This window comes from Xyrauchen texanus, chromosome 2, assembly GCF_025860055.1.
Source record: "Xyrauchen texanus isolate HMW12.3.18 chromosome 2, RBS_HiC_50CHRs, whole genome shotgun sequence".
In the NCBI taxonomy this organism is placed as follows: Eukaryota; Metazoa; Chordata; class Actinopteri; order Cypriniformes; family Catostomidae; genus Xyrauchen; species Xyrauchen texanus.
Window position 1 is genome coordinate 17,629,053 of NC_068277.1, and position 13,131 is coordinate 17,642,183.

At 36.7% G+C, this 13,131-nt stretch overlaps 2 protein-coding genes across 4 annotated transcripts in view; both read left to right on the top strand.

Moving 5' to 3' along the window:
* Positions 1-13,131, top strand: part of LOC127656479 (uncharacterized) — a 324,970-nt gene that overhangs the window by 77,623 nt on the left and 234,216 nt on the right. The window lies entirely within an intron of this gene.
* On the top strand, positions 970-12,923 carry LOC127656651 (ras-related protein Rab-1B-like). The gene is made up of 6 exons (XM_052145067.1): positions 970-1,265; positions 3,476-3,548; positions 4,299-4,394; positions 4,782-4,877; positions 5,199-5,330; positions 10,344-12,923. The coding sequence occupies exons 1-6, from the start codon at positions 1,252-1,254 to the stop codon at positions 10,536-10,538; spliced, it is 606 nt and encodes a 201-aa protein (XP_052001027.1). The 5' UTR covers positions 970-1,251; the 3' UTR covers positions 10,539-12,923.

Below are 13,131 nucleotides of genomic sequence, written 5' to 3' on the forward strand. Positions count from 1 at the left end.
TGAATAATGCAAAGAAAACAAGTTCATATTCATTTATAAATAACAGTTCCTAATTTTAACTTAGGAAGAGTTCAAAAATAAATATTTGGTGGAATAACCCTGATTTTCAATCACAGCTTTCATGCAATTTTGCACGCTTTCCACCAGTCTTTCACATTGCTGTTGGGTGATTTTATGCCACTCCTGGCTCAAAAATTCAAGCAGGTTCAACAGACACTGGAATGGAATGGCTGCCATACATATAGAGATGCTGATTTATGAAACATTTAGAGTGGTCTCTTAATTTTTTCCAGAGCTGTATATAATTAAGTTATATTTACAGAAAGGTTGATCTGTGTTCTTAAGACAAATATATTTTTCATAAATGTCAGTTTGCGGGAGGGTGACACATTTATATTGGGGCGGGTTGTCACAGATTTTTTTACATGAATTTGTACGGTTTTATTCTGTTTCATGATTTTTTTTCGTGTTTCATAATTGCTTTGCTGTTTACATTTAGCTGAAACCCCTATATTTGGGTATTTAATGACACGTTCTCATTGTGACAATTTACCCCCTATTTGGAGATATATGTTCCAAAAAGGGCATCATATTTTAAGCTGCACTATACATAAAGATTTGCATATAATATTTATATTTTCCCATTGGATTAAGGGAAATAAGAGAGAAAAAAACAGGGTTTAAAGTGTTTGTGATTAACATCTTTATTTTTCTACCAATAAATTGCTTAAATGTGTTTTTAAATGTTGTATTTTGTAATATTGTGTAGTTTTGTAATGTAATATAATACGTATTTGTATTATATAATATAATTTGTCATCATAAATAAAACAGTTATCTGTTAATAATATTACGAAAAAGTAATATTAACAAATACAATAAAAAAATGTTCCCCGTTTTTAGTTGAATATCCTGATCTTTGAATCAGTCCGTAATGCCACGTCATCTGATGTCACTGCCGCACCTGCGCAGCCATCTTGTACTTCGAGCGAGGTGCAGATAGGAAGGAAGAAAAAAAAAACGGCAGGACAAAATACCAGTGTTTTGTATTATACGATCAGTAATGTCCGTCAAGTGACCGAATCTAACGAAGACAGTGTTGAGGTGTGATCGGTGGGGGTAAATCAGAGGAAGTTGCCCCAGTGCCCCTGATTTTAAGACGGACAAGTCATCATCATCATCATCATCTCTATCTCTTCTGCTCGAAGAGGAAAGAGTCAGAACTCCTGCTGAGCCAAACGAAAACACACCATGAATCCAGAATAGTGAGTATTTTATGTCTAGGCGTGTATATGGGGTGTCAGTTTGTGCATAATCGCGAGGCGTCAGTGTGCTTTGTCTAGCCTGAAAAGCTAATAAGGTCCGGAGCAAACCGCGAATTTAACGGACATTTGTCTAGTTGAAGCCAGTCTCTTAGTAGTCTCACGCGCAATGTAACAGTACTAGTAAGTAATATAAATGTAAGTGTTTAATGTATCGCTACTATGTGTATTGCACGTACATTTCTGAAATTGCTGTATTGCGTGACGTCAGTTTTGTGTGTTGCGTCGCGTTGCGTTGTCACGGAGTGACGTCATTAGTTCACAGACGCGAGACGGAATCCAGCTGTCAAAATGTATCATATAAGCGCAAATGCCATATAATGAACGCTTGTCATTGCAAGTGTCATATGATTTAAATTAGGCCTTAGAATTGGAGAGTCTGTGTTAGAGCTAGAAGAGGTCATAAGGGAGTATGGCTTCATATTTTTTCACTGGATGAATAAATATGCAGCTTAGTAGTTCTATTTCTTAAACAAAAGGTGCTTGTAAATTGGGTTGTTAAAATGATAAACTTTTTTAAGTACCTTACTTGTCTGTTTTCTTCATGTTTGTAGGCATAATACATATTTTATTTCTAGACACAGCCCAGCACTCTGTAACAAAATACACAGAGCAAGTCATGATTGCTTCACAACTGTTGTGTGAAGCAACATTTTACAGCCTGTCTAAAGGTAGTTCTTGAATGCAGAAACCAGAATAGACCGTCTATTGCAACAGTGTTATTGTTAAAGTGGAATCAAATACACCCGACTTTATTTTGAGCTGGTGGCAGGGGAGAATTTGTTTATGTTTATTTTGAACTCTCCATGCTGTCAGCATGAAGTTGGTTATTGGTTCTTGGAAATGGTAGTTTTGTTTTGCAAGTTGGACTCTGATGTCTGATGTAGATTTCTCTTTTGTTTTCAGTAGTTCAACCAAAAATGAAATGTATCTCACCATGTACCCTCATGCATCCTAGATGACTTTATTTCTTCTGCAGAACACAAACAAAGATTTGTAGAAAAATATCTCAGCTCTGCAGGTCCACTCAATTCATGCGAATGGGTTCCAAACCTTTCAAGCTCCAAAAAGCACATTCAGGCTTCATAAAAGCAATCCACATTAATCCAGTGGTTTAATCCATGTCTTCTGAAGCAATTTAATCAGTTTTAAATAAGAACAGACCTAGATGTATCTGCTTTTTAACCATAAGTCTTGACATCGCAATCTCCTTGGCTCGATTACGCTCTGAGCATGCCTCTAGCACTAGGAAGTGTAATCGATCTTGAAATAATGATTGTGCTTAGAGACCACAATGGAAAGATGAACGGTGAAAAAGGAGTTATATTTTGGTCCGTTCTCACCCAAAATCTATTTGATCACTTCAGAATACATTGATTATACAACTGGAGCCGTATGGATTACCTCTATACTGTCTATTTGTGCTTTTTGGAGCTTCAAAGTTTTTGCCTCAATTCACTTGCATTGTATGGACCTACAGAGCTGAAAGATTCTTCTAAAAATCTTCTTTTGGTTTCAGCAGAAGAAAGTAAGTCATACACATCTGGGATGGCATTAGGGTAAGTAAACGATGAGAGAATTTTCATTTTTGGGTGAACTGTTCCTTCAAGTCAGATTAATTAATATTTTAGGACTGGTTGTGGCAACAGTTCATTAGGCTATATCATGCATGTATAAATACTTTTTTAGATCCCATAACACAGTTCATACCACATATATTACATTAAATAGAGGAAATTGAAAGGTTTACCATACAAACAAGTTACACAATATACACAGTATAAATTAAAATAAATGCACAACATTAGTTTGAACATTATAAACAAGAGTCATCATTGTACAACAATTGTAGTGACACTGATAAATTATGCAACAAACCTAACACACATATTTGCTCTCACATTTCACATAGAAAGAACTGTTTATGTTCACATCACCCAAACTTCAGACTCCTATCTGTTAGGTTTAGATTATTCATTGTACGATTTTCATGATAACTACCACCATTGTACAGTAAAATATTGAATTGCTGCTAATACTGTTATTACATATTAATCTTAAGGTGTGAAGTTTGTATAATTTATCTGTAAAACTGAAGTTGTGTACTTGTTTTGATGTATTGATGTTAACTCTTCTGGTGTTTTACACTTTAGTGATTACCTGTTCAAACTGCTCCTCATCGGTGACTCTGGAGTGGGGAAGTCATGTCTTCTATTGAGATTTGCTGTGAGTACGGACACCAATGGTTGTATTGGTCAGTTTTTACTTTCAAATCATGGAAAACGTATGATATATAACCCAAAAATTAAAATTTTTCTTCATTTACTCACCTTCATGTTGTTCCAACCCTGTGTTTCATTCTTCTTCCCATGGAACACAAAGCGAGATATTAGGCAAAATGTTGCACCCTCTCTACACCAGACATGAGCGGTTTGACAGTAAACGGATGTTACGTTCCATTTTGCACTGCACTTGCTAGCGCTACTCCTGCCAACGATACAAATAAACAGTTTAGAACGTTCACTTCAATGTGACTAGTGTAGACAGTCTCAAGCCATTGCGTTACGTTAAAAGATGTGCCCCAGGTGTAGACAGGGAGTTAGGGACTGACAGCCTCAGTCACCATATGCAATGAAAAGTGAATGGTGACTGGGACTGTCAGTCCCTAACATTCTGCCTATCATTGCCTTTCCTGTTACACTGAATAAAGTAAGTGATATGGGTATTGAACAACACGAGGGTGAGCAAATGATGACAGAACTTTCTTTTTTGAAGGAATTTCACTTTAAATGCTCAGAATAAATCACAAAGATTACATTACAAAGATCAGTTAAAGTCATGCATTCTTGGAATGTTACAGACTCACAATTCACTGAGTCCACTGAGAACTGGTAGCAATTACATTTAGAATGTGAGATACACAAAGGTAAATGTTTCTATGTCTCACTCTCTCATCTTTGTTGTGTGTTCCTGCAGGATGACACATACACAGAGAGCTACATCAGCACCATAGGCGTGGACTTCAAGATCCGCACTATTGAACTGGATGGCAAGACCATTAAGCTACAGATTGTGAGTTCCAATCCATTGTTTTTTTTTTTCTTTCCTACCTCTCATTTTCAGAGGTTATATGAATGCGTGTCTGCATGACATTTATAGTGAATTTTCTGCTGTCAGAATCTTTGGTGTCAATTGAAATACTTTGCATTGTTTTGTATTTGTGTAGAAAAAGTGACTGCATCAACTGTTGTTCATCTATTGTATGCACACCAAGTTCATAACGATGCCCCGCATTCATGGATAAATGTTATCTCATAACTCATTTCAACACTTAATGGAATTCTAAATTTTTAGATTACTTTAAGCTTTCTACTTGTCCTCTAGAAGCAAATGTTTGTATTAATAATCTTATTATTTGAATAATCCTAATTTGCCTGTCTATCCTCACCTCTATTCCAGTGGGATACTGCAGGGCAGGAAAGGTTTCGCACCATCACCTCCAGTTACTACAGAGGAGCCCATGGCATCATTGTGGTCTATGATGTCACAGATCAAGTGAGACATTATCACCCTTGTTTGACCCAAATTTAATGAGACACACATTGAAACTGAAGCTGTAGTGAAGCACAGTCTATAAAAAACTTTGAGATGTGAGTTTGCAGGAGATAATGTTTTTCAGTAGTTTTGATGCTCTTGACTTTGTTCATGTCATCCTCAGCAGACTTATTTGATAGCCTGCTTCTCAAACTTGGTTTTATCTGAAATTGCATGTTATTTTAAGTACATTGATGTTATTCTGCCTCATCATTGTTTTTATCATTGATGTTATTCTGCCTCATCAAGAGCTTTTCTCTCTTCTTCCTGTTTTCCCTGAAGGAGTCATATAACAATGTGAAACAGTGGCTGCAGGAAATAGACCGCTATGCAAGCGAAAATGTCAACAAGCTGCTGGTGGGAAACAAGTGTGACCTCACCACCAAGAAAGTAGTGGACTACACAACAGCCAAGGTAATAATACTTCAAAGTAAAAACTAGGGCTGCCCGATTATGACAATATTACCTTAATTGTCAATTATTTCGGGGGCCTGCGTAGCTCAGCGATTATTGATGCTAGGGCTGCAACTAATGATGATTTTGATAATTGATTATTAGAATGATTATTCGACTATTCAGCGATTATTGCAACAATTAATCATTAGCTCTTAACTGATTATTCTGCTTGTGTCCTATACTGTCCTGACTTAAAAGGTTGTATTAAAAGTGCTTACTAACAATAAAGAGGAAAAAAAAAAATCTTTTAAAAATATCTCTAAATGACATTTACTGAATTAAAGGGGGTAAAAAATATTTGTATAAGTTTAATTCAGTAAAACAATTCACTGCAAAAAAAATCCTATTATTATCAAGTGTTTTTGTTGTGTTTTCCATTTAAAAATGTCTAAAAATCTTTAAAACAAGATACATTTAATTGAGAAGCAACATATATGATAGTTAGACTTGCTTTAAGAGGATGTATCTTAAATATACAGTAAGTGTATTTGTATATAAGTGTCTTTTTTACTTGGTTATACTTCGAGTGCAGTAAAGAAAAAAATATATGTATATTCAAGATCTATTCTCTAAAAGTAAGTATAAATATCTTATATGCTGCTTCTCTTTTTTTTAACAGATTTTTAGATATTTTTTTAATGTTTGTATTTTTAATATTATATTCAACATTCTTAGATAACAATTTTTTCTTCTGGGGTATAGTTGCTAAAAAAAAAATTGTTGTTTTAAAAGAGTTTTACATTTATATTGGAAAACAAGCCAAAACAAAAACAAATCAAAAAGATATTTTGTTGCAGTGTATAATGGGGTGAAAACTACCCTCTCTCACCTTTCTGTTCACTTCAATCCATCTTTAACTCACTAAAAAACAAACTCTCTCTTATTAGTAATGCTGCGTATTGCCAATTGTCTTCACGATAAGAAATGCACAGTGACATGTATTATGATTCAATAAATCGCGAGCCAATACGTTAAATCTAGGTGTGCAAGCATGCACACTCGAGAGACAAGTGTCCCCGCGACAAAATGTGCATCAGCCGGATGCAGTTTCAGTCTCTCCCCCTCAGATCGGGACATTTGCGCAACTCAAAGGAGAAGCGCTGACCGCACAGAAAAATGCCAGTTTCGGAGTTTGTAGTTATTTACATGATCTGCTTCCCTATTATTTGAACTTTAATAAAGCATTAAATATTGTTGGGGTGTTTCCTATGGGTCTCGATATCGTCGTGGTTGGGTTACAATATTAAAAGGACAGGTGTCCGTCAAAAAGCAAGAGGATTAAACACAGTCCCGCGGAACAAATCATTGTTAACTACATAGACCATGATCCTTTGCGCTGCGTCGTCACAACAACCGTTGTTAAGCCAATAGGATTGCACGCTACACGCTGTCCACACAAGCTCACAGCAAGCCAGCAGGGCCGACAGCGATACTTGTAAGGATGAAAACAACAACCTCGAAGTTTAGATTGTGCCAGCCCCTGCAGCTTTTAAATCAGATGTCTGGAAACATTTTGGTTTCGCCGTGTCAAAAAACGCAAAAGGAGAGAAGGTGGTGGACAGACAATGGACTATTTTGATCTTTCTGATGAAAAACATGAACATAAGCTAAATGATAGGTCAGTGTTTTTTTAAAAGGCTTTTTGACTGACTATTTTATTTAAGTTTATGTTCCTAAATACCAGTTTTAAAAGGCTGCTTTTATTTGCCTTGCGCATAAACCTGACTTAACTTGATCTTTGTTTGCACTTAAAGGGAATTCCCTATTGTTTACAATTGTTCTAGTTGCTTCTTAACTTGAACATTGCACAGAAGAATCAGTTATGCAACCAAATATTACTATACAGAATATTGATGTTCCTGACTACAACTTGCACTTTAAAAGCACTATGTGATCAGCGTTTTATGTTGTCATGATCCATAAATACAACAATAAATTGCCTGTTGACTGGCAAAAGCAGAATAAATGTCAGTATTTTTTCGCTATTATCATCACAAACACTATCTTGAGCTATTTAACAATACCGTGAGCTTTTCCACAATATCGCAATAAATATCGTACCGTGAGGTCAATATCGAAATTGTATCGTACCGTGAGATTTTGATATCGTTACATCCCTAGCTCTGACCCCAGCTTAGTTGGGATATGCGAAAACAACTGCATTTCATTGGCTCTGTACCTGTACTCTGCACAATGACAATAAAGTTGAATCTTAATCTTAAAGACGCTCGACACACAAGTTTTGCTTCAGCGGAGCGGCAATGAGAGTGCTTCTGTATTTACTTCTGTATTTTTGCATTATAATTCCCTTATACTTTGCAATCTACATCACCTGAAGCTGCTTGGAAAGTTTAGAGTGCATCTGGACTGAGAGCTGTGTAATTCTTCCTCTCCTAAGTCAGGTGCGAGCTGCAGTGCTGCTCTCATCTCATCATTAGAGTTTAAAGGGATCTCATGTTACATTAAATTAGATCAAATGATTATTCGACACAAAATTTTTTGTCAACAATTTTTTATTGTCGACATTGTTAATGAAGTCGATTAATTGTTTCAGCCTAAATTGATGCTGACTACCACCCCTGGAGTCGCGAGTTCAAACCCAGGGCATGCTGAGTGACTCCAGCCAGGTCTCCAAGCAACCAAATTGGCCCGGTTGCTAGGGAGGGTAGAGTCACATGGGGTAACCTCCTCGTGGTCGTGATTAAGGGTTCTCGCTCTCAATGGGGCGTGTGGTAAGTTGTGCGTGGATTGCAGAGAGTAGCATGAGCCTCCACATGCAGATTCTCTGCGGTGTCATGCACAATGAGCCTCGTGATAAGATGTGTGGATTGACGGCCTCAGAAGTGGAGGCAACTGAGACTTGTCCTCAACCACCAGGATTGAGTTGAGTAACCATGCCACAACGAGGATCTACTAAGTAGTGGGAATAGGGCATTCCAAATTGGGAGAAAAGGGGGATACATTTTTTATTTTTTTTAAACAATTGTCAATTATTTCCCTTAATATTGTAATTGTGATTATTAATAATGATGATTAGTAGATGTTACATTAAATATTTATTTGTTCAATTTCATGGCATGTTCTTTATGTAAGCTACACATCCAGCAAGCTGAGAACTGTGGACCTGAATTACTTAATTGCCTTTTTATGCATCAGTATATCAACTTCACATTGCTTCCCATTTTCTTAGCTATGTGAGCAAAATTCTGTACTTCTAATGCGATCAAGTCTTCCTGGGAAGATTGTACTTATGAGGTCATAAAGACGATGTGATTTGCATGTGATGTGTTGTGATGTGAAGTGATTTTAGTTGGAAAGAATAGACCCATTTTGCAGTTTCATATTTCTTTCTTACTTTTTCTCATACTGATAGGAAGCTTTCTTTTCACCAATGAAACAAAATTATGTGAAAGCCACACATAGGTGTGTAATTAATACTTTATCTATCAAGTTTATCATTCTTGTGCGGCTACATATAATGATGGGAAATGTAGTTTTATTGCATAAGCCAGTCACTGCATAACCAGGCAAAATTATTCTTATTTTCTGGCAAGCTTTATTGTTATTCTTCATTACAAGTAGGACTGTCATTATCAGTTATTTTGGTAATCAATTAATCTAATGATTATTCTGACGATTAATAGAGTAATCTGAAAAAGTATTGAATAACTCCGATTGCATAAATTTATCAAGGTGAAGTCATGTTTGGCTAAAATGTGTATTAGTTTTTATTTTCCCTAACATATCATAACAACAACAAAATTATTGTGCAAACAATATCTAAAGCCAACAGACACCCAAAGCAGATCTATGATTTAAAAAAAGGCATATAATTCAAATTGACTCAGATTGGCTGCTCCAGGTGTGCCCACCTTCTTTTTTTCTTTTCTTTTTTTTATGTAAGATCTTAACTAATTCAGCATGATAAAATATGGGAAAACGATGGAATTAAAATATTTTCTTTTCTAAAACAATTTGAGCCCACCAATCTTGTTTATTGAGAATGAGTTCTATTCATGCTTAAAATAATTTATGGAGAAAAAAAGTAAATGTATTTAAAATTTTTTTTTTTTTTAACTATCATTACATGCAGCACAAAATACAATATTACATTGAGAGATACATGCTTCCACTAATTTCGCCTTCAATGTTTACAAGTGCAAAGACAGAACTGCACAGTCAAAATCCACAAGCAAAACAATTGGCTTCCGCCATGATTCTTAAATTGACACGGCCCCATCTCGGAAAGTCAGGGCTAACAGAAAATCCAGAGTTCCCCACTTGGTGGCATTTATGTGCGCTCAACTCGTAAATACTATCATTCCGACACGACTGGAATGCACCAATATCCTCAGAAAAGGATACATTTGCTGAAGCAGGCATCAATGTTACATCGTACTTGGGGTTAGAGATTTCAACAAACGTCAAACTTTAAATATTAAACTTTGGCATTAACTAGTTGCATGCCATTTGTTGTAAGGAAAAGAATGATACCTAAAATATGTGTGCTTATTGAGGAGAGGTGTGCTGCTATCACCATTTAAGTTACGATTTTTGACAGGCAGATGGTAAAAAACAAAAAAACACCCTTAGATTTACATTGGCGTGGCCTGAGCTATATTTAGGGACCTGAATATTTTGAAACTTTTAAATTGGGACAGTAAATAACACCCTAGCATTCTCATTGCAACACACTTACAACCTCTCAGAACACCCTGTAGTTATAAAGCAACACCCTGGCAACCAACCACATTCTAGCATTGTGGCAGCAAGTTTTGCATGGGCAATCACCACTCACATTTATATCAGAAAATATACAAGCGTAGTTGTGCAAGAAAATGCCATTATAGAGTTTCATGAATAGTTACTCAACTTTTTATTGATACTAGTTACAGACAAGTTGAACGTATGATGTCTGGGAAAATGAAATGCATTGTCAAGAGTCTCACTCTGAGTGGTCCTTTTTTGCAGGAATTTGCTGATTCTTTAGCCATCCCCTTCCTTGAGACAAGCGCTAAGAATGCCACGAATGTGGAGCAGGCCTTCATGACTATGGCTGCCGAGATCAAGAAACGCATGGGCCCTGGAGCAACAACCGGAGGAGACAAGCCCAACCTGTTGATCGATAGCACTCCTGTGCGGCAGTCAGGTGGTGGCTGCTGTTGAAGAGCCTGAGCGTGCGCGCACACACACACACACACACACACACACACACGCCAACCATCCCTTCTCCCTTAAACACATTTTCTCACACACACCAAAAAGCTCATGGAAAATTCTCATGGGAGGAACCACTGCATTAAGAGCCAATGTTCTGAACACCTTACGGCTTCTTTTTGAAATAGAATATTTTATGACATCACAGTCTTCTTGTTTTTATTGTCCAGTTTCCTGTACATCAGCCCCACCTACATCAATAACCCCACCCCTTTGTTCTTCAAGTCCAGACTGGAGGTTTTGTACAGTCATATGTTCATGCATAGAGATGTCTATGATAAGAGAAAATCTAGGGGTGATGCTCAATTCTCCTATTAAACTCCAGTGGAGAGGTTGTTTAAATTGAAGATAACCCATTTCTCTTGTATTTCTTATTTACACGCACACACAAGTTGTAATGTATACATTACATGTATACACTTGAATGATTTAAGGTTTTGTGCGTGAGGGCATGGCTTCTTAGGCTGACAGGAAGTCAACAGTGCATACAATGTTGGCAATATTCTACTTGTGCTCATCCTACTAGTATATTATTGTTATTATGGTGATTTTTAAGACTGATTTTTTTCTGTAGTTTTTCTAATGAAGGCTTGTACAAAGGCTTACTGCTGTCAGATTACCTCATGTGGTAAGGGGGGGGGACTACGGTTGTTTTTTGTTTGTTTATAGTCTGGACTTTTTGGTGGGTCCGGGGTTTAGGTTGGTTGATGAAAGCTACTGTTCCCTCTGTTACCTCAATGACCATGGCTTCTTTTGTCCAAACTGGAGACTGAACATCTGAGTATCTTGAACTCGGCACTTTTTGACGTGGTTGATTCCTCCCATTGTCAGCATTTTTGTGGCTTTGGTGTGGAAGCTTTACATTTTGGTATAATTTTACCATCTTGTTGTGTTGGACATCCACTGAAGCCAGTAAACCTTAAGTGCTCCCAAAATGGTCCATCATGCATAGCAAGTGTTTGTGCTTGCGGTATATGCATGTATTTATTTCCATACAGTAAAAATATTAGCATTTTTGTGAGGGCCTTAATTTTTTCACCAATTAAAATGTGTTATTAGGAGCCAGTTCGGTGTGTCTGAACAAAGGAATATTGGGATTGACTGGTCTTTTATAGAAGTCCGGATATGACCTCCCATTTTCGTTAATGAAACTTTAGACCTAACATGAATCAATCAATCTCTCTGGATACTTACAGTACTTTGGGACCTTTCTTAAGAACTTTCAAGTGAAGTATCTTTATTTTTAGTGCAGAACCTCATTCAGATGTTGCCTTGGGTGATTTGATAGGTTCAAATGGATGCTCTAGGGCAACCCAGAGCCTCTATGCTCATCTCCATGAGGTTAAATGTCAGACTTGTCTACATTCAGCAAATTTCGAACACAGACTCTATGGGTGATTGTGATTTAGTCCTGCTATCCTCTGTTGGCCTGACAGCAGTGTTTTTGACCTGGCTGTTTATTATGTGCAACTTGGATCTGTAAAAGCATAGATATCATAAACTTCACTACTATTAGTGCATCCCTCTGTCTTAAATAGGATAGTTTCACCGTCATTATATTGGATCACTTAATGCCAGTGTAATCTAGTTTTGACACCACTAACACTTGCCAATGCTAACTTAACCACACAGTTTTGTCACTAACAATCTGCGGTGGATTTGCTTGTAGTATTTTGTAACTGAATTGGTAGCGTTGGGTTGGAGGGGGCAGTAGCAGGGATATGGGTGTGTGTGCAGTGACCGGGAATGAGGGATGAGCAAGGGGCAACTGTGTTAGGGAACATTCTTTTTGATTTTAAAATGAAAAGTTATGTCTGTGTGAAATTAAAACCATATCAGAAAGTTAAATTTAAAACCCACACATTCACACATTAAAAACAAGTGCTTTTTTTGGGGATGTTTTCTGAATGGTCATTTGTTTTCTCAGAAGGTTTGTTATGATGATTTTTCTTTTCTTTTCTTGGAATTTAAGAGTTTTGTGCTGTGTGTCTGTTATCGGAAGAATTGGGGTGGGGGGTCTGATTAGGAAAGGGGAGGGTTGGTTGTAAATGTGATGAAACGTTCTTATGCTTTTCAACTTTTCTATTTTTACTTTTTTCACATTAGTCACATTAGCACATCTTATTTTGGAATTAGGACATGGCGATGGTAAAATGGCAGGCACCTCTTTAGTAGTTTCCCTGTCTTATATACAGGCACATGCTCTTTCTCTCCCCTGTTTGCTTGCTCATCCCGGTGCTCTGTTTCATAGCTGGGTTTGATCTTGTTTTCTCTTCTATGTACATATTATAAATATATATAATAAAAATTATCAACATGAGAATTAAAGATGACTTTTCCTGGGTGTTTTTCTAATTTGTGTTAAAAGAAATATTGTGTAGGTGGTGAGGTGTGTTGCACTTCCTGTGTTACTTTGGAATGGAAATATGACCACTGATAATTGTTGAAGTTAATCAGATGCAAGAAAACCAATGAAATATAAAATGATTTCAGTTTCAAAATACTTATATATATATTATATTTCAGTAGAAATGTTAAATTC